At 42.2% G+C, this 22,188-nt stretch overlaps 2 protein-coding genes across 3 annotated transcripts in view; both read right to left on the bottom strand.

Annotated features, from left to right (window-relative positions):
• The window catches only part of cyp21a2 (cytochrome P450, family 21, subfamily A, polypeptide 2), a 35,358-nt gene extending 30,595 nt beyond the window's left edge, over positions 1-4,763 (bottom strand). Inside the window, exons 1-8 of the mRNA XM_077209227.1 lie at positions 3,983-4,763; positions 2,676-2,864; positions 2,135-2,224; positions 1,867-2,021; positions 622-717; positions 423-533; positions 243-329; positions 73-156 (exon numbers count right to left, since the gene is read on the bottom strand). Coding sequence (XP_077065342.1) covers positions 73-156; positions 243-329; positions 423-533; positions 622-717; positions 1,867-2,021; positions 2,135-2,224; positions 2,676-2,864; positions 3,983-4,106 — 936 coding nt within the window. The 5' untranslated portion in view covers positions 4,107-4,763. The remainder of the gene's footprint in view (positions 1-72; positions 157-242; positions 330-422; positions 534-621; positions 718-1,866; positions 2,022-2,134; positions 2,225-2,675; positions 2,865-3,982) is intronic.
• A 266-nt stretch (positions 4,764-5,029) lies between these two features.
• tnxba (tenascin XBa) overlaps positions 5,030-22,188 on the bottom strand; it is a 41,138-nt gene continuing 23,979 nt past the window's right edge. For both annotated transcript variants that reach the window (XM_077209226.1, XM_077209225.1), the window contains 7 exons: positions 9,666-9,787; positions 9,449-9,581; positions 9,212-9,363; positions 6,369-6,465; positions 6,003-6,164; positions 5,730-5,893; positions 5,030-5,566 (listed from right to left, as the gene is read on the bottom strand). In XM_077209226.1, coding sequence (XP_077065341.1) covers positions 5,459-5,566; positions 5,730-5,893; positions 6,003-6,164; positions 6,369-6,465; positions 9,212-9,363; positions 9,449-9,581; positions 9,666-9,787 — 938 coding nt within the window. In that variant the 3' untranslated portion in view covers positions 5,030-5,458. The remainder of the gene's footprint in view (positions 5,567-5,729; positions 5,894-6,002; positions 6,165-6,368; positions 6,466-9,211; positions 9,364-9,448; positions 9,582-9,665; positions 9,788-22,188) is intronic.

The following is a 22,188-nucleotide window of genomic DNA, read 5'->3' as shown; positions in this document are numbered from 1 at the left end:
AGTATTTTGAGGTCTCCAGTTTGGGAAACTTTGGTCCAGGAATCTCCAAACAAAACATGTTCCATTGCTCACCATTTGATTGACTGCTCCTTGTGGTGGTTCAAGGCACTGCAGAAGTGAAGAAGTCAGTGTGCCACCTTCTTTATGGTCACTTCTCTGCACATGTCACTCGATTAGTACTTGGCACGTTTTAGTTAACTATGTTTGCTCATTTTATTAATCATTTGAGGATTCATTCTTACCTTAAACTCCTCTATGTGTTTCCCTATCAATTCATCACGTCTGGCTACCTCCTTCATGAGACAAGAGAATGGGGGGTTGGGTAATTTCTATGAGGAAAAAAAAGGGTGCAAATGAAATGAATTTAGGGTCAAAACATTTCTAAAATCCAGCAACTTGGGGTTTAAAATCAAATGTGTTACCCTGAGCAGAGGGAAGGAGTCCAGTGCTGAGATCCAGGGTGAACCCCAAAGAGACACAATCTTATTCAGACAGTCCTGCAGCTTCTGCAGCTCTTCTGAACTCTTATCATACTGTCACAATGAGAGGCAGCAGGAGGTTTCAGTGTGAGTGAGACCATGAAGTGAGACTTGTGGGTAATAACTTTTAAACATCATTTACAGTTTTGCCAAAGGTTAGGGTTGTGATGACATTACTCGTGGCCACAGTAAAATCTTCAGATAAATCCACTGCTTTTCCTTTGTAGTCCCGCAACACCTGTTTGAAAATCACAAAATGTTTTCATTTAAGGGATTAATCTGTGTAAGTGTGGTATTTATAATTATTTTAAACGTAAAACAAATCTAACATTCTAAAATGTTACAAATTCAACATTTTCCAATGTTTTTATCTTAGACACCCCCTCCCCCATTCCCCCTCCTTTTTTTGTCTAAAGCATAACAATGTTATTTGATGGTTAAGTAAATGTGTGTGGTCCTGGTGAAACATGACATTTTATGGTCCATACATAATTATTATTATTTTTTTTTAATGTGAAAATGCAGAAAGTTTTCTGTGAGGGTTGTGTTTAGGGTTAGAGCTAGGGGACATAATATACAGTTTGTTCAGTATAAAAATCATTATGTTTATAGAAAGTCCCCATAAAACATACAGTAGTAATCAAACATGTGTGTCAGAGGGTGCTTCTCGTTTCCTGAATTCTGCATTCTCATTTTCTTGCTCCTTTGTTCTTGACCCGTGACCTGGAAACTGATCAAAATCTGTCATGATGAAGTATGTATCAGTATGTAACTGCGTTTAACTCCACTTTTAGACACACTCGCAACTTTCCTAAGCACTTCCCTTTTGGGTGAATTTTCGCCACCATGTTGAAGTGCATTCAACTTCATCAGGTGGGTGAGCGAAGTGTATTTGGACAGACCCTCCTCCACCCCTCGATTTTGACAGAGGGAGTGAGTATTCAATATGTACAATTCAAGCAGATCCATAGACCACAATGCAACACGATTGTGACGTCACATCAGATTGTGCTTTTACCCCCCACCCCACACAGCTCTAGTACATGGTATTGGAGTTATTTTGACATTGAACCGCATGATGCTTGTAGCTACTTTAAGCTGACTGTTATAGTTTATTGTATTGTTATCATTTTCATTTGTGCAATTTTTGTAATTTTCTACAAAAGCCCAAGCATACATAGAAAAACGTAATTAATAAACCAGGGATTCAAGTGATCAAGGGCTTAGTGGGGTCCATTTAAACATATTATAAGGGTTCCACCAGCAGTGGGCACTCATACAAGGTAAGCAATGACGTACAAAAGAGTGAATGAGGCGGAGGGAAGTTAGTGAGGGAAGGGCATATAAAATTAGACTGGAACGCAGCCTGTGTGTATCCGCCTTATACCTCACAGAGATGGTGTGATTGCTTTTCTATGACAGAGTGCAGGGAATCAGCCGTGCAGCGCTGCAGAGCACTATGTGCCACACGCCTATGTGCCTTCCATTCCTCACTGAAATCACCCAAAGAAATGGTTCGCCCTCCACCTGACACTATATCAGCTAAGAGTGAGGTACAAGAACAAACACATAGGGCCTATGAGATATGATATATAGGCAGTCTTTTTGAAAAGATAATCAATTGACTGCTGGTCTTGTTGAACAAAGTAAGTTACCTGTGTATGAATGAGGCCTCCCAGCAAAGTCAGACCATTTTTTAATCAGAGCCTCACGGATGATCTCACTACTGTTTAATATCACCATGGCTGCAAAAAACAATAAAAGGCATAAAAAGAGATTGTTAATGACATAAGGGAGACTAACAGTAGTTGCAACATTTTTTTTTTTACTCCTCTGAATATTTCTTGAGCTATGTTGTTTTTACTACAGAGAATTTACTTTTGTAGCCTTAAAATGTAATATATCCCATATTCCTAACATATTGGGAGAAATGAATGAAATACTGTTATGTAAACATAAACAAAGATAAATAACTATGAATATGTAAACCTTTCCCCTAAGAAACAAAATACATACCCATTGCTCTGTTGTTTATGTTTTTCTTTCTTTTTTTATTGAAAATATAAATATTTAAATGTCTAAAATGATTCAACATTGATGAATGACCAAAGTTTGTGTAATTCTAAATTTGATTAGTTGTGGTTCATAGTTCATGAGTTTTACTCATGATGGAGATCAAATAAAAAGATTAATTACTTGTGCTGCCACAGTTGAGCCGATAGATATTTCCATAGCGTTGTGCCAGTGCAGTCAAGTGGATGGGCAGATGATCTTGAGCGAGATCCAACATATTGCCCAGCAGAGGGAGAGAGAATGGACCAGGTAGAGCAGGAGAAAGAGGAAGGAAGCGCTTAGAGAGGGAATGCAGGAGTTTGGGCACAGCAGCTAGGTCAATGGAAAGACAAGTACATATCAAAATGGAGCAGAGCTGTCGAATTTCACAATCTCATTTAGGGGTGTTATAATCTATATACCGGTAGACATGATTAACCGGAAAAAATTGTCAACCAGAGATTTTGGACTATCGTCTCTATCGTGGTTACGCTCACTTGAAGTTTCTGTGCTACACAGTCACTGAAGCTTGTCGTTTGCAAGCGTTTTTAAGTATTGCGGGTTAAAAACTAGTGATGAAGTAAGCAGCGAAAGACATATCAATATATGTGCGTGATGTCAGGGAGACTGTTTCTCATCACTGTGTGAGAGACGCGCACACATGAAGCCGCTGCTCATAAAGCGCATGAGAACTGAACTGAGTGCTTTTTGCCAACTAAATACACATACTTTTGTGTCAAAGTGACCCTGTCTTTGCAAGTAAACAGTCATTTATGTCTTCAGTGAACGTAAACAGTTGAGAAAGAAAACAAATGAGTATATTGGATCCGTGCAGTCAGTCTTAAAGCGACAGCATCCAAATGTACCTGCTGTTGTCATTAATGTAATCAAACAACAGAAAAGAGAAAATCTCTCACTACTCTTGACTGAATCACTTTTGTAACTTTAATAAGTATAAATGTATTATTTCATTTACACAGTGAAGACTATGCAGTGTTTTTTATACATTTGAGTACGTAATACAAATTCAATTTATGTAGTAGACCTATTTCTTATTTCTAGTGCTTGAAGTTTTTCTGGTAGTTCTATTTCTTTTGTTTATTTGTTTGTTTTCCTATATGCTTGTAATTAGTTTCTTTGTACATTCTTTATCACTGTTTACTTGTCTTGAGTAAGCTTGAGAGTTTTTATTTGTATTTTTTTTACTTGTGATATTGAAAATGTTGACAAGAATTATCAAAATGTCAATGGTATCATAAAAATCCTATGAAATCATAAAAACATTATTTTAAACAAAAACGGTATCGTGAAATAAAATTACTCATATCGTGATATAAGATTTTGGTCATATCGCCCATAATCTCCTTTTTCACTTTTCTGGTATTCAGGTTATCAATGGAAAATTCTTAAATCTACGCCTCCACAGCTCTAATTTGAATTAAACCTCCTACCTTCTGGTTTGTTGCTTGCTTTGGCATCTCTGTCACTTTGCCTGTCAGTCTGTCTACAGAGTTGGACCACAAGCATCCACAATATGAATAGTAACAACAACACACTCACTGCTGAGATACACATGCTGTTGATTCTTTATTGAGTCTAAAAACTTTCTGAAAGCTTTTCTTTTACTCTCCCCCTTTTATTATATTCTTCCTCCAACCCTGCTCCAATCCACATGATTGAGTGTTGTTTCTCAAAGTATCCTCTCATCAAGGACAGATAAATATTATTTTGACCTTTATCTCAATGTTACTCTCAAAGCAAGAAAAATGAACCTCTAACATTACGATTTGATGAATGATATTACATGATATCTATTGGTATAAGTGCCTATTGGCTTTATGACCAACAAAGTTTATATTTAGTAAAAATAAAAAAAAACGAAAGGAAGTACATATAAATAGTGGACTCTAAAACTAAGTGCAACTGTGCATGCTATTGTATATATCCTTTACTGCCGAGCTCCATGCTGATATATTGCCGCAAGGCGTTGGAAGGAAAGGCCCCATTCATTGCAAATAAAGCAGTGATTCAGCAGAAGCTCAGGAATATAGTGAAATACAGTTACCACCCTTAAAAACCAATCAAAGAAGTATAGTGTCAGGTAGGGCGGAATCTAGTCTATAGCCAAACCACAATCTAAGCCTTCAGTCCACACAGGAATTACTGTTAAACCAGTCTGCTTCAACTGGCAGTTTACCAGAACTGAACAAAGACATTTGGAAAAGGATTTGCCTGTAAAGAAAAGTTATGCTGTAATAATTCACTAATGGGTCAATGTGCATTAATGCATAGAATCATTATACATATATGAACATAAGCCTTCTACTTGACACATGCAAATACTGCCATACAGTTATTTGGCTTTGATTCTGCATTACTATATGTATTTTTTTATATTATATTATATTATATTATATTATATTATATGCAGATTTAGTAAGTATACTAAAAAATAATAAATACTATGTAAAGAAATATTAAGAAGTATATACAAAAACTCGTTAGCACTTTGTTTTATTGATTTTGTCTACATATGTTGAACATAAAAAGTAAATAAAAAGTAAAACAAATTCATAGAGAGGAATTCAAAACCAGTCATGTGAAAAGATAAAAACAAAAATAGTACCAATAGAGCAAGACAGTGCAGTTATTCCAGTAGCGGAAATATTAATATCAACGATGGACCACCATTAACACAAGTACATCAACACATGCATACTGTAAGTCTACATAACATTTTGAAAAACTTTATATTAACTTACAAAAGTTGTTTTTGATTGGCTGGAGGTTGTGATATGTTCTTTGCAAAGCTGCCATCAGATTTCTTTACAGTTTTTGTTTTGTGTGTATGTTGGTAAATATACAATACTGAAGTAGCAGTGTTTGTACAGTGCATTTGCACTATGTGCACTCTTCACTCTGCAGTCTTAACCCTGGGTTGTTGGGATCGTTTGACTGAAATAGGAGGGTCGAAGCTTCATCTCAGTAAATGGGAGGGACACATCTTTGCCCTTCCAGTCTATCCACACCACACCCTAAGAGAAAAGAAGAAAAGACTCAGAAATCTGCTCTAATGAGAGACAATTTGAGACTCAAGCCCAATTGGTATCCCTGTAATGGCTATAGTTTGATGCTCTTAACATTGTACTTAAAACCTTAGATTAATGAATACAGAAATGCTATTTGCTGATGTACTACCTTGTTGTCTGAGTAGGAGGCATAGAGACCATTAAGGTTTGCCTTGTAACAATTTTTATACCACCAGCCTCCCATGTAGGCCTTAGCACAATGGATACTCAGGGTGTTTGGGTCTTTGTCTTTCGTGGAGAACGGACGGCCGTTGTGATATTTCATGGAATCACCTGGAAAAAGAACGAATATAGCTATCATATACAGAATATAGTCTTACAAAAACAGCTTTTTTTTTTTTTTTTTTTTTTTTTTTTTACAAAGCATGATCTTTTCTCTTACCAGCAGTACCAGAGTATCCAGATACCTCGATTGCATAATGTTTGGCCTCTGAGTTAACGTTGAAGTTGGCATAATGAGCAAAGGCTGTGTCATTTCCTGAACGGAGGTCAATTCGCAAGCTCATTGGAGCAAGACTGGTGAGAGTGTAAAGGATGTAATTTCCTATGGAGAGTTGGGGCAAAATGTAAATAATATTTACAAAAAAAATACAAGTGCTAATGAAATAAATCCAACAACAACAAAATTTATATTCTAAATTTGATATCCTAAACTGATTTTCTTTCGGTGGAAACCTTGTGTATCGTTTAAATTGAAAATAATTTTTTGTTTCTGAAAAAATAATACAATTACTGTGGAAAATCTCACCCAGCCAGAATTCCCCACTCAGGAGACCAAAGCCTTTGCTGTAATCTCTCCAGCTCCTGAAGAAATCAGTAAATCCATCCATTCTCCTCTGGAATACCTGCATTTGCAAAACAACAAAGTCTTATTCAAGTAAAAAACAAAACAAACAAAAAAAACATAATACTGTTAAATATCGCTTAATTCCATAAAATGGTGATAAGGAACTGTATAGTTCAGCTAAAACTACAAAAGATCCAAACAATAAAAAATCATGGCATAACGCAAGATGAGGAGAATAAAGTAATGTAACATGATTCTACATTCAGAAAAGGGTGGGACTTAAAATCCTTGGATTCAATTCAAAAATAGTTTTATGTTAGCTTTGAGGAAATACTGTATATCATGGTAGTGACAGTCTATGCACTTTTTAAAGGGATAGTCCATACAAAAGTGAAAATTGTCATTATTTACTCATGTCATTCCAAACCTGTATGCATTTTTCACTTCTGCTTAACACGAAAAGAGATATTTTTTTTGTAATCAAACAACATTGGAGCCCATAAACCTCTAAGAATATTTTCTTTTGTTTCACAGATGAAAGAAAGTCATACAGTTTTGGAATGTGAGTAAATGATGACAGAATGTACATTTTTTGAGCTATCCCTTTAATTTAGTGGATAACAAAAAAAAAATGGAAACTAAATTCCATGGACGAAATCCATTCAGGATGCATTTTGTGTACAAAATATTTATACAATAAATATGTTACACATTTTATTCATAAAAGGGGCTGTCTGGATCATAATGAAATTGTGAAGTGCGTTCACCCTTATTGTCACGGCTGGATAGTGGAAAGGATCGAGGACTCAAGTGCAGGAAGAGGATTTAATAAAGTAAATAAAAATACAAAAACTAACAAACAAAAACAGACAAAGAATACATCAGGTCCAAGAGGAAACACGAGGAACATAACAACAAACCATCACAGGACTACAAACACAGGGAGACTAAATATGGGAACAAACAAGGAAGGTAACGAGAAAAACAGGTGAGACAAATTAACCAATAATCAGATAACAAGGAAGGAGGATTCAAGACAGAGACAGGAACACAGAACACCACATGTGCTACATATGACAGGACAGACTTGTGACATTACCCTCTCCTTAAGGAGCGGCTACCAGACGCTCCAAGACGTAACATACAAAACAAGAGTCCAGGCGGGAGGTGGCATGGTGAAGGATCAGGGGGAGGGATGGGGGGCCAGGTCCATGGAAGGGAACAGAAACAGGGGATGATGGTTTAACCGGCGGCCAGGGCGAAGCAGACGACCCCTCGGGCGGTCAGGGCAGAGACGACCCTTCGGGCGGCCCGGGCGGTGAAGACTCTTCGGGCGGCCAGGGCGGGGACGATCCCTCGGGCGGCCAGGGCGGTGAAGACCCCTCGGGCGGCCAGGGCGGAGACGACCCCTCGGGCGGCCAGGGCGGAGACGACCCCTCGGGTGGCCAGGGTGGAGATGACCCCTCGGGCGGCCAGGGCGGAGATGACCCCTCAGGTGGTCAGGGCGGAGACGACCCCTCGGGCAGCCAGGGAGGAGACGACCCCTCGGGCGGACAGGGCGGAGACGACCCCTCGGGCGGACAGGGCGGAGACGACCCCTCGGGTGGCCATGGCGGAGGCTCAGGAACAGCAGACACTGGCTCCGGCTCAGGAACAGCAGACACTGGCTCCGGCTCAGGAACAGCAGACACTGGCTCTGGCTCAGGAACAGCAGACACTGGCTCCGGCTCAGGAACAGCAGACACGGGCTCCGGCTCAGGAACAGCAATGTCACAAGTCTGTCCTGTCATATGTAGCACATGTGGTGTTCCGTGTTCCTGTCTCTGTCTTAACTCCTCCTTCCTTGTTATCTGATTATTGGTTAATTTGTCTCACCTGTTTTTCTCGTTACCTTCCTTGTTTGCTCCCCTATTTAGTCTCCCTGTGTTTGTAGTCCTGTGCTGGTTCGTTCTGTCACGGCTGGATAGTGGACAGGATCGAGGACTCAAGTGCAGGAAGAGGATTATATAAAGTAATTACTTTTGTATTTAAAGTTTTAAAGTACATTTTTAATCTTTATGTTTTAATAATATTTGTATGCGTCTAAAGAAGTACACATGCAAAGTACTTAATTATAATTTTAACTGTAGTATGTTATTCAATACTACTTTTATTACAGTACCTATTTTAAATGCACTAAACTGTAACATAATATATTTAAAATGTATTTAAATGACATACAAGTTTCAATAGAAGTAGACTTAGTTTACAATAAATGCTTGAGTACAGCGTACATTCCACAGTACACTTTAACAGTATTTATAAGACAACAGAAGTAATTATGAAATTACATGTAGAGATAAAAAAGGTACTCTTAACTCAACTAATTGCATCTAATATAAATTTAAACTATAATTAATTTTCAATTAATTGCAATTATCATGCAATTAAGTGTAAAAACATTATGTTCAGTTCACATGTTTCTTTTAAAGTATATTGTAGAGAGGTCAGTGTTCAGGGAATTATTATTATTACTTATTACTTACCTATTACTTATTACTCCATAATAAGTACTCATTTGAAAAAGTGTGATAAAGTGTACTTTTTCAAAGGGTATAACAGCATATAATTTCCCATAATTGTTTTGTCCATGAAATCAGGCAAGTCACGGTTGGCCCTACAGAGGTTCAAGGCTGTGATTTAAATCAAATCTATTGGCTGTTTTAAAAAGAATCTAAATATTAAATATGCCACACTCCAACAACAGTTTCATGGTGAAAGCTGTAAGTGTATTAGAGGTCTCAATCCAGGCTTTTGTTTCTTACTGTCCAGCCTCCTCCTTCAGTCTCCATGTCACAGTAGACCCAGACTGGCTCTCCATCCTTCCCTTCAAGGTAGATCTCAGCCTCTCCTGACTCCTTCATCCCGTTGATCTGTACCTCTGAGCATTCTTTGGGGTATGGGTGTGGGAGCATAGCTACAAATGAAGAAGAAAGAAAATTAAATCTCTTAAAGATAGAACGCAACGAGGGGTGAAAGTTAAGAAACAGATTATTACGCACCGGTGGTAAACTCAGCGGAGACAAAACTGATGTACTGTCCATCTCTTTCTCCCTCTATTTTCACAGTATAGTTTGAGGAGGCTGCCAGCCCAGTCAGCTCATAGTGTGTCACAGATGGATTTAAAATGAGCTCCTGTTCATAAGCAAGGGTCAAAAAAATTGTAGAAAGGCTGCTAAATATGACTGAGAGGTGCCATTAAGTGACTGATATATTCACCTGGACTTCCTCGTTCAGCTGGTATGTGAGCCTATAACTTTTGAAAGCCACATGGGGAGCCCTCCATGAAATCACAGCTGAGTGAAAAGTCACTGCAGGAGTCACTACCTGAAGCTTCACTCCTGGAAATCATACAGGCATGGAAAAAGAGGATAAAACCTAGATATTGCAGATCCTATAGAGGATAATTAGTTACTATGGTGGACAGGAGGACTTTCAGTGATAAATAATCACAGCGCCAATTTACATTTATTTGTATAGTGCTTTTAACAATACATATTGTTTAAACACAGCTTTGGAGAAAATGCATGCTGTTGAAGGGGGTGGATTGGAATCCACTGCTGCTTCAATGTATATGATTAATTATAATTAAGGTATTAATCAATATTTTTCCTTCTAAATATCAAATGAGTTGAATGACTTCTCTGGAGATTTTACTGTTATAAAAGTGTGATATATTTAATGTTATATACCAGTGTGATTACTGTAATGTTCTATTCATGTATTCTTTAATGTCTGTATTTGATATCTGAGTAACAGTGCTTGCTTATTCAGCCCGGATTCCAGAAATAAAATAGGGAGTTGTTTTGTGTTTGAGAAAGGTCTTCAACAAGTTAAAACGTATAGGGATCTATAGTTTAAGAGACCATTTCTCAGTTAAAGCCTATATTTTCCATTTAGACTAAAGTTTAGCTATCCTTGAGAGAAAGAACGCATTATCTTGATGTTTTGATAGAGCACTCTCCTGTTTATAGTTAGAGCCTGCCCAAATCCAACCTTGGAAAAGCTATTTGTCTGTGTGTGTGTGTGTGTGTGTGTGTTAGTCTTTTTAGTTACAGGTTAAGGAACCACTGGCATTATTGGAGATTGACTGAGTTGTTGTTCTGGACATGCTAGCGCCCAGCAACCCAAATCTGCGACCTGGAAGGTCATGACGTGCCTAACTTCAGGGTCCGAGTGTCAGCTGCATAATCCATGGAGATATGCTTCAGTCTACCTGTATATGTGTGGAAAATTACTGTATTTATCTATTTCTTAGCCAATGAGAATCATTCAACCTGTAAGCAATGTAGCTTAGACCTTGGAAATGGTATAACTGCTGTGATCTTTGTAACTGTAAGAGGGGCGGCCTAAGAACTCCTGTGTGAGTATTGAAGCTGACTTCTGCTGTTGACACTGCAAACTATCTTCAGTAAAACTTTTCTTTAATTTATTATAATTCTGACTCTAGGTCTTCATTCTTCATATCTGGTTCTGGGTCTTTGACTGTAAATCCCCTTACACTGTGACTGTATAATGAGTAAAACTAAGGATCTCAGGCGAATTTACAGATTTTTACAATTTAGGGACTGTTATTTTTTTTTATTTAAGGGGCTACCGGAGGAGTTTTGAGATCTATAGTCAAAATAGACTTGACCCTCTTTTCGCCAGCAAAACATTTTTCTATGACCCTCCAAAATGATTGTGAAAAAAGGCATGATCCTCCCCGATAATTAGGGGCCAAGCACCGAAGGTGCGGAGGACCTATTGTAATTGTTCCGGTTCTTCTTCTTATTCTTCTTCCGACTGGGTGTCTATGGCAGCCCATAGAACCATTTGCGGGAAAGTTGTAACGGTTTAACATTCTGATAGAGGACAGTCCCAACTTTAAATACACTAATTTTGGTGTCTCTAACTCATTCCCTCTAGTGCCACCACATGTCTAAAATTTCACTTTTATTATGCTAATAACTTTTGAACCGTAAGGCCTATCAACAAAATTCTTTTTCCTCTGATTCCTGAGCTCATGACATTTCGATTGCACCCTATAACGTAATTTTCTGTCATAAAAACATGGCCGCCATTTTGAATTGTTCAAAAAACCTACTTTTTCTAACTCGTCCTAGATGTTTTGTCCGATTTTCACCAAAATCACCAGATCCACCAGATTATCTTCAGGCAGTGGGGACCAAACGTAACGTTGATTTGTCAAACCGTTTTTGATAAACACACAAACAAATTGTATGTTGTGCTTGCAAAAACAGACGTAAGGCTGTATCTCCGCAACGCTTTATTGTATTAAGACCAAACTTGGTACATGTCATCACAAGCATGACCTGAGGGAGGCAACATGCTGCGTTTTGGCTCAGCGCCACATACTGGTCCGGAGATACATAAAATGGCTATTTCTGCTTATAACTTCTGAACGGTTTGTCCAAAAATCATAAAAGTTGTCTCGTTAGATTCAGGGCGTCATGCCGAGTCGACTGATATCCAATTTTCCCACATCGGCCATTTTGGCTGTCGGCCCTTTTGAATGATGTGCTAAAATGCTATATTTTCTGAACGCATGAACAAAATGTTACGAAACTTGGTATGGGTCATCAGTACAATGCCCTGAAGGAACCTGAGAATTTTCGAAACACCGCCACCTAGTCTTAAAATTTATTTTTCAAATGCTTATAACTCTGGGTGTGGTTCACTTATTTTCACAGAAGTCATCTCGTTAGGTTTCTGAATCCTTGCCAAGTCCAATGATACCACCCATGCTAGGTTTCGCCTTACAATCTGTGTAGCGTTGAGATTTAATTTTCTAATATCTTCGAAACCGCTAGTCCGATCGAGACGAAACCACCGTCAGAAGTTTGAAAACATAGGTCGCTGGTTTAGAATTATTGCCCAAATGTCAAAATATTGATAGTAAGGGGTAATAAAATCCAATCAAAGTCAAGTGTCTGTCATTTTTTACGTGATTTTTCATATAAATGTCTATAACTCCAAAACGTCTTGGGTTACGACTGTAACCCTTGTTCCCTGAGAAAGGGAACGAAAACTGCATCGAATGACACTTTGGGGAACGCCCCTCAGCGTAGCGCCTCTGAAGCATGAATGAAACTACGCCAATCCTGATTGGTGTTGCGTCATGACGTAACGTGTGAAGGCACAAGCGGAAGCTACAAAGGGATGCCGGCACACAACAGAGTTAGCTTCTGTGATGAAGCAAGCGTTCCCAGGCAGGGGAAGGCGTGGCGAAGGGACGCAGTTCTCGTTCCCTTTCTCAGGGAACAAGGGTTACAGTCGTAACCAGAGACGTTCCCTTTCGAGGGAACTCGAACTGCGTCGAATGACACTTTGGGGGAAGGAGTACCCACTATGCCACAACGAGCCCTGCCTGTCCTAGTGTGAAGCTGATCACAGGCACACTTAGGACGAGAGCACAAGAGTGCCAGGTGGATGGAATGTCCAGACTATAAAACCTAATAAAGGTATGAGGGGTGGCCCATCCTGCTGCATCGCAGACTTCCTGGATCGGGGCGCCCGAGAGGAGGGCTCTAGAGGACGCCATGCCTCTGGTTGTATGAGCCCTCACGGCCAAAGGTGAAGGCAAATTGCGCACCTGGTAGGCCATAGAAATAGCTTGGACAATCCAGTTGCTGATGGTCTGCTTGGAAGCGGCAAGCCCTTTCTTGGGTGACCCGACAGGCCTCATCCTCCAAGCCCCACGGAGGAAACGTACGACCATCTGCTGTCTCCCCAGAAGCCCATCACCCAGAGGAGCGTGGAAAGCCGAAATGGCAGCCACGTACACCTTGAGTGTGGACGGGGTAAGACCAGCCGAGAAGCGATCCTGGAGGAACTCCAGCACTGAAGAAACTGGGCAGTTAACTGGGTCCACTTCACGCTCTCTACACCAATTGGTTAAAACATTCCACTTTAAACCATACAATTTCCTCGTGGAGGGAGCTTTAGAGCTAAGTATAGTCTCCACTACTCCTGCTGACAGGCCGGCCTCTCGGTACTGTGCCCCCTCAGGGGCATCTCCCACGGGGGGCCGTCCAGGAGCAATATTATGTCGGAGAACCATACTCTGGCCAGCCACAACGGGGCTACCAGCAGTAGACTGATCCCGTGCGACGGACCCTCTCCAGAACTCCCGGGAGCAAAGCGATCGCGGGAAATGCATACAGACGCAGCCTCGGCCACGTCTGCACCAGCGGGGCTGGATGTGTGAGAGTGAACCACAGTGGACAGTGGGTTGTCTCTCGAGATGCAAATAGATCCAATTCCAATGGACCAAACCTCTGACATATTGACCCCACCACCTCGGGGTGGAGTCTCCATTCCCCGGGCCTCAGCCCCTGTCTCGACAGGATGTCTGCCCCAAGATTCTGATTTCCCGGGATGTATGTTGCTCTGAGAGACAACAGTTTCCCCTGGGACCACAGGAGGATCTGATGCGCCAGTCTGAATAGAGGGCGAGACCTCAGACCCCCTGATGGTTTATATAGGCCATTACCGACATATTGTCTGACCTCACAAGGACACGATGGCCCTTGAGGTCCGGCAGGAAGCTCCTCAGAGCTCGGGACACCGCCAACATTTCCAGGCAATTTATGTGCCAGGAAGAATGATGGTCCTGCCATAGGCCTGTGATAAAGCGGCCGTCCATGACCGCGCACCAGCCCGTGAGGGAGGTATCTGTCGAAACGAAACGATGATGTATCCCTGCAGGGTTTAGTGAGCAGCACCAGGGTTTTCAGGGATGATGCAGATTGCGGAGATAAATACGTTGCAAGTGGTTGTTCAACCGAAGGTATCATCCCATAACCGTTCTCTCGTGCCTCCAAGATGTTACTATAATTTAAAATAGGGGGATTGGACACACAAGAAGAATGTGGCTTGTTCCACGATTTACACAACTCATTGTGTAAATCGGGAAAGAACGGCAAACACCGGTGGCGAGGTTGTTCCCTTTTAACTTTTAACCTGCGCTTCCTGCCTCTCATGTGGCCAACTAAGATTTAAACGGGCCACTGCACGAGAAACAACCTCTACCAGCTCCTCATATGCGGGGACATGGGGTGGCGAGTCATCCCCAAAATCCCCATCCTCGATGCTGAGCACAGACAGCTCGAGCATCGAGTTCTCCCCTCGTGCGGAAGAACATCGGAACTGGCATGGGAATCCTGATAGCGTGCCTCGGCAGTCTCAGGATCCCCTGTCAGATACATTTGCGAGCCCCATGAAGAGGGGCTCGCGAGCCTGACCATCCTCATCAAAAATGGCCAGGCAGGAGCGCAGCACACGGATTGATAGTGACTCACAATCCTCGCAAGCAGCACACGGATTGATAGTGACTCACAATCCTCGCAATCCCCTCGAGAGCTGCCTGCGCGTGCTGCACTCCCAAACAATGCACGCACAAACGGTGTGTGTTCCCACCTGTGATATAACGAGGGCAGGGATGCATCTGAAACTTGTGCTCGCCATCTTATATATATATATATATATATATATATATATATATATATATATATATATACATTAGTTATGCAACTAATGCAACTAAGTGATTTTGTAACTTGACAAACAACACCAAATAAGACGGACAAAGACATAGAGCACTTGCTGAAGAACAGAAAGGTAACTTGTTTGCCGGCGTCCCTTTGTAGCTTCCGCTTGTGTCTCGTCACACGTTACGTCATGATGCAACACCAATTAGGATTGGCTTAGTTTCATTTAGAGATGCGCGGTTGGCGGTTATAGCCACAGACTCCGCGGATAAACCGCGGATCGGGCGGATGACGTGACGAAAAAAAATATTTTAATTAAATTCGGGCGGGTGGCGGATGGTTTCTAGTCTCACGGCTGTCATCAGCAGCGCCTTGTATCGCCCAATCAGCGGATGGCGGTCGGGTGCGGTTTTGAAAATTGGTCAAAAACGTTGGTGCGGATGGATGGCGGACGGATGATGAGTTTTGTGATGAAATAATAGCCCATCCGGACTGTCCAAAAGGACAAAACCGACTGTTAGAAAACCGTTATGGATTTATTAGGCCTACCCCAGGCAATTCCAAATGTGCTGAGTTCAAGTTTGACTGAAACAATTCAATTCAAGATTTTATTTTAGAAAAATACAATATAATTATTTTTAAAAATACATATTTAAAAGAAAATCTAATAGAATATGTAGCATTAGCCATTATGGAAATACAGGCATCTCACAACTCTTTATTATTTACAATCCATAAAAATAGGCCATGTGTTATACGAATATATATAATACGAGAATATATTTACAGTTTTCCCGTGTATTTTTCCTGAGGCATTGTATTGTGTTGTGTTTTAGGGTTAAGGGAAAATTCCGTAAAATTACTGAATAAAGTCTTAAATGACCATTACATTTTCCATCTTTAGCCCCCTTTTTCCACAATGGTCCCCTAAAAATAACGCCAGAAATTCTGATTCTGATTCTACAGAAAATTAATAATTTTGTGTTACAAAAAAAAGTCATATAATCGTTATATTATACGGTCGGACCTTGGAGTCGAACCCCTGTCACTAAGAGCAAAACGACACTGCTTTCCGTGCACGCAGAACAATGCCCTACTGAAGGTAGTAAGTTTGCTGGGTAATCTAATGTATTTCATGAATGTAAACAGAGGCTAAAATCATACTATATACCCACATATGATAAAGAAAAAAGGGGGATAGCCTACATGCGCCCAATGAAGAAATAAAAATATGACACGATAACAGTCCAAACACTAGGCCAAACAACGTTAGAAAAACAGAACCCTTTAAGACGGATCGCCATTCAGATCGACAATCTACTACATATGTCTTTCCATCTACTTCATTAGATGGGCTGAACTTTGAAGAAAAGGGTGAGGCTGATTAAAATATTATACAAAACGTCGCTTTTTACGCTGTCTTTGTCAGACAGAAACGCCTCAGATGACTGCGCACTATGGATGGCCTGTGGTGTCAGAAACAGCGTTTTGAGAATGAAACGCTTTTGGTTAGTGGTGAAATTTGACTCTTTTGGCGTTCCATAGTAGAGTTACACTCACAGGACACTGCACTTATTCGCAATCACAAAAGTTCATTATTTGCTCGTACTTTAAAGCTTTGCTGGGTAAACATCTCATTGGCATTCTGTTCTGACATGATCAGAAGCGGAGCCAGAGGGGGGTCCAGGGTGGCACTGGACACCCCTGACATGCGATTGGCCACCCCGGGTGCCACCCCAAAATTGTATTTGCTACTGGCAGTTGCTGATGCTGATTTAAAAAAAAAAAAAACCTTCGCCGGCAGCGCGCACGTATTTTTCAAACAGACGAGCAGAGGACGAGAGATGGTTGCAAGTCAAGATACTTCAACTTCACAGAAGAAACATCATATTTGAAGTAAGTTTTTAAGTTTTAGCATCAGGGTTGTTTGCTCCGAATACATTAATACAGGCATATACAGTAGGCTACCATGCCGTGTGTTCGTTACAGTATAAACGCAGGCAAAGAAGAGAAGAGCAGAAACAAGCGATATCATAATGCAATCACTATACACTGTGAGGCTAAGATCTAAAGTTACTGTGTTTTGATCATCATTCTGAATCTGATCTAGATGTAATCTTTGATAAAAATGCGATTTTCTCAGCTTTTTGCTCATGTTGCTTTTTATGAAACTTACCAACATTCAAGTGTTGATAAAAAAGGATGCATAAAGCTATAATAAAACAGTTTTTTTGTAAAGCACAGGGTCTGTTCTTTCTTTTGACATGTTCAGATATTGTGAAAATCACCAAAAACGGTGGCTAATGGTGGCTGATTTTTATTTTTAATTTTTATGCTGGCGAGAGAGTTAAGATAAAAATGTTGGTAATTGGATGATGATTAGAATATGAATATTATTGGAATCATATTTTCAATTTGTCATATTTTTAACAGGGTCAATTAAACATGAAAAGAAAGGGAGGGATTACAGAGTTCTTTTTAAAGAAGCACAAACAGACAGATCAGGTGCAAACAGACCCCAGCCCTTGCATCACCACTGGAACCGAGAGCAGCTCCCTACCTGAGGCTAGTCAGAGTCAGTGTGGTCAGACTTCAGGACCAGCAACAGGTCAGAGCATCTAGACACAGGCAGTCAATCACACATCGAATTCAGGAATTTAAGTTGAGATGATTTTGTCAGATTAAAAGTATAGTTCACCCAAAAATGAAAAAAAAAAAAAAAGATATTTTAAAGCATGTTGGTAACCAAATAATTTTATAAATAAAATAACCAAGGAATGTTGACTTCCATTGTTTTTTTTTCTTTCTACAATGGAACAGATGAGGACCTTTAAAATGTTGGTTCATGGGTGTTCTTGTTGTTGATGACGGTGGCATTTATATTGTACCCTTTCAGGGAACTCGAGCTGCGTGAAACGCTGTGGGAACGCCCCTGCGTGAGTGCGTCATGAAGCACGTATGAAATCAGTCCAATGGCGAGACGGAACGTCATAGGCGGGTGACGTCATCGACCAGGAAACTATATCCCCAAAACACCCCAAAACACAAGCGCATCAGCTTCTGAGTCTTCAGCAAGCGCTCTGTGTATGAAAAAGTCTGTGTCCCAAGTGTTTTTGTCTGTCCTTAGAAATTGCTAGGCAGGAGTTTTTCACATATATATATATATATATATATATATATATATATATATATATATTAGAAATATATAATTTTTTTTTTCTTCAACGTGGGCAGGGATGAACACACTTTCTGAACTGCTGTTCGCTCGCCAAGAAATATATTGTCTCTTTTAGAGTTTTATATATATATATAAATTAGAATACTGAATACTTTTATATATATATATATATATATATATATATATATATATATATATATATATATATAAAAACACTCTAAAAGAGACAATATATTTCTTGGCGAGCGAAGGCTCCAGCGAAGGCTTCAATCGTGGGGATCGCAAATGGATCTATCAGCGGGGTTTGAGACGGGCTCTGCCTTTTCTCAGCCCTTACCTGGTAGATCCAGTGCCTCTGATCCGGGTTTGGAAGCACGCACTGCGGTTTCTTCCGCCCGGGCTGAGGCACCTTCATTTCAATTACCCAGTTCTGAGGAGCTGGATGTTGTCAGTATTGAGCCAAGAGCTTATGGAGGTTCTCACTCGAGCTGTGTCAAAATTAAGCATTGAGTGGCCAATGGCTAGGCAGGAGTCTGTTACTGAATCTAAATTAGATGAGAGATTTCTCCCTCAACCTCCACGCCGGTGCTTGCCGTTCTTTCATGATCTCCATACTGAGGTTTCGAGTTCATGGAAGAAGCCGTTTTTTTATAGAATATTTAGCCCTCTAACATCCTCATATTCTAATATAGCGGGGGCAAAATATTATGGTTATGGCGCGATGCCTCGGGTAGAAGAGATGCTTGCGAGCTCTCTCTCTTCCGAGGCTGCTTCATCATTTAAAGCACCGACATTACCCTCCAAGCCTTTAAGAAATACCTCAGCTTTGGTGGGTAAAGCGTATTCGGCGGCAGGTCAGGCTGCGTCATGTCTGTATACTATGTCGATTTTGCAGGCATACCAGGCTGATCTGCTAAGGGACGTGAGCAAGAGTGAGGAGGTCAGTTCTGACGTAGTTCGAGAACTGCGTCAGGCTGCTGATTTATTTCTGCGTGCCACCAAGGAATTGGCCAAATTAATGGGTCGATCTATGGCAGCCTTGGTGGCCCTAGAGAGGCATTTATGGCTTAATTTTCGTCTATGAAAGAGAAAGAAAAAGCTTTTCTTTTAGATGCTCCTCTCTCCCCTGCGGGGTTATTCGGTGACTCAGTTAATTCTGTCATTGATAAATTTCAGGAAGAAAAGAAACAGGCAGTTTCTTCCATTAAAAGTTCACGTCCCCGGGGCTGTTGGGCGGGAGCAGCCCCGGCCGTCTACGAGCTCTTCGCATAGGCAGCACAAGCAGAGTGTCGCGTCTCACGCTCGCCCTGCTAGACAGTGGGACCAGACGCGGCACCCTCAGCCAAAGCCTGCGGGCGGTAGAACTGATCTGAGGACAGTTCGATTGTCTAAGAAGGCTTCGGCCAAGAAAAAGTCCTGACTTCATAAAATTTAGGACACTGAGGGTGGTCCCCACCGAGGGAGAAAGGTGTTCACCTCTTTTTACGGGGCCCGTTCTGCCAACCCCGCCTCTTTGCCGGGGCGTAGACGGTCCCAGCGAGCGCTTTCCCGAGGGACGCTCGCTCCCTCTGAGGAGGGTCTCAGGGCAGTCAAACCAGTTGTTCCCTGCCGGTGCGCCGTTACAAGGCACTGTGTTTGCTGCTCAAGTTATACCAGAGGCCAGTCTCGAGAGACTGGTACCCTTAGTAGTATTTCTGGCAGAGTGGAAAAGCCTTCCAAAAATATCTCAATGGGTCTTGCAGACAGTAGAAAAAGGTTATACAATCTTATTCAGGTGTCTTCCACCAAAATTCAGAGGGGTTCTGCCCACAGTGGTGGGCCCCGAGCAGGCTCTGGTAATGGAACAAGAGGTGAAAACGCTCCTTCAAAAGGAGGCTATAGAACGGGTTCCTCCTCCCAGTTTGGAGCTAGGCTATTATAGCCGATATTTCATCGTTCCTAAGAAGGATGGGGGGTTGCGTCCAACTTTAGATCTGCTCCCATTAAATCGCTCGGTAGGGAAGCTCAAATTCAGGATGCTCACTATCAAGCAGATCGTGTCACAAATCGGGTCCGAGGACTGGTTTGTCACGATAGATCTAAAGGACGCATACTTCCACATTTCCATCCTTCCACAACACAGGAAGTTCCTGAGGTTCGCTTTCGGGGGCGAAGCGTGCCATTATCAGGTTCTTCCGTTCGGCCTAGCACTGTCTCCCCGATCTTTCACGAAATGCATGGATGCAGCTCTGGCTCCGCTGCGACTCCAGGGCATCCGCATTTTAAACTATATCGTCGATTGGTTGATTCTAGCTCAATCGGAGCATCAGGCGATTCGGCATCGAGATGTCGTGTTCGCCCATATCAAAAGTTGGGGTTGAGGCTCAACGCCAAGAAGAGTGTGCTTTCTCCGTTGCAGAGGACCACTTTTCTGGGTGTGGTTTGGGTTTCGAAGACAATGCAGGCACATCTGTCTCCTGCTCGTTTGGCTTCATTTCTCTTAGCCATCAAACAGGCAAAGCTAGGCCAGTCACTTACTGCAAAAGAATATCAGAGAATTCTGGGTCTAATGGCAGCAGCGTCCAACGTTATACCTTGCGGCCCGCTGTACATGATACCGCTGCAGTTATGGCTCAGGGCCAAGGGGTTCTCCCCGAGGGGAAGCCTGCTCCGCATGATCAGGGTCACGCGACGGTGTCTTCGCGCCCTGGCTATTTGGAAAGAACCTTGGTTCCTGTCCCATGGGCCCGTGCTGGGAGCTCCCTGTCGTCGCGTAACGCTAACGACGGATGCCTCCCTCACGGGCTGGGGGGGGGGGGGCGATCATGAGTGGTCGCCCGGTCTGTGGCAGGACCATCATCTCTCGTGGCACATAAATTGTCTAGAAATGTTGGCAGTGTTTCAGGCTCTGAAACACTTCCTCCCAGACCTGAGAGGTCATCATGTTCTTGTCCGGTCAGACAACACATCGGTGGTCTCCTACATAAATCACCAGGGAGGTCTGCGTTCGCGGCCGTTATACAAGCCGGCTCACCAGATCCTTCTATGGTCCCAGGGGAAGCTTCTTTCTTTGAGGGCGATTTATATCCCAGGGTATCTAAATCAGGGGGTAGACATCCTGTCGAGGCAGGGGCCGAGGCCCGGGGAATGGAGACTCCATCCCGAGGTGATGGAGCTCCTATGGAAAGATTTCGGTCGTGCCGAGGAAGACCTGTTTTGCATCCAGGCAGACATCACACTGTCTACTGTGGTTCTCTCTAAGCCTTCCAGCCCCTCTGGGGTTGGACGCTATGGTACAGGCGTGGCCGAGGTCACGCCTTTACGCATTTCCCCCTATTGCTCTGCCCCCAGGAGTTCTGGACGTTGGTTTGCGGACCTAATTTCTCTCCTCGACGGCTCTCCTCCAATCTTCCTCTGAAAATTGATCCTTCACCCCCGCCCAGAACTACGGAGGTTGTGGGCTTGGCCTCTGAGGGGGCCCAGCTCATAGAATCTTGTCTCTCGACTGAGGTCGTGGAGACCATCCTCCACTCCAGAGCTCCGGCCACTAGGAAATTATATGCCTTGAGATGGAAGATGTTCACCTCTTGGTGTGGGGAACACCAGTTGGACCCAGTTAACTGCCCGGTGGGTGCAGTGCTGGAATTCCTTCAGGAGCGTTTCTCCACAGGGTTATCCCACTCCACACTGAAGGTGTACGTGCCGGCCTTATCTGCTTACCACGTCCCTTTAAGTGGAGCATCTCTCGGGAGACACCCACTTATAACTCGTTTCCTTTGTGGCACTTTGAGGCTGGTGGCGGCCTTATCTTCTTACCACGTCCCTTTAAGTGGAGCATCTCTCGGGAGACACCCACTTATAACTCGTTTCCTTCGTGGCACTTTGAGGCTGAGGGCAGCAGTTCGCACGAGGGTGCCGACCTGGGACCTTGCGGTTGTTCTAGAAGGTCTCTCTCTAGCACCGTTCGAGCCCATTGAAGAAGTTTCTGAGAAATTCATTACTCTAAAAACTATCTTTCTTCTTGCTCTCTCTTCATTAAAGAGAATAGGAAATATTCAAGCTCTATCAGTCTCTCCCTCGTGCTTGGAATTTT

This window comes from Siphateles boraxobius, unplaced genomic scaffold, assembly GCF_051911475.1.
Source record: "Siphateles boraxobius isolate OS27281-9 unplaced genomic scaffold, OSU_SipBor_1 12, whole genome shotgun sequence".
Classification (NCBI taxonomy): Eukaryota; Metazoa; Chordata; class Actinopteri; order Cypriniformes; family Leuciscidae; genus Siphateles; species Siphateles boraxobius.
This window is presented reverse-complemented; position numbering and strand designations above follow the sequence as displayed.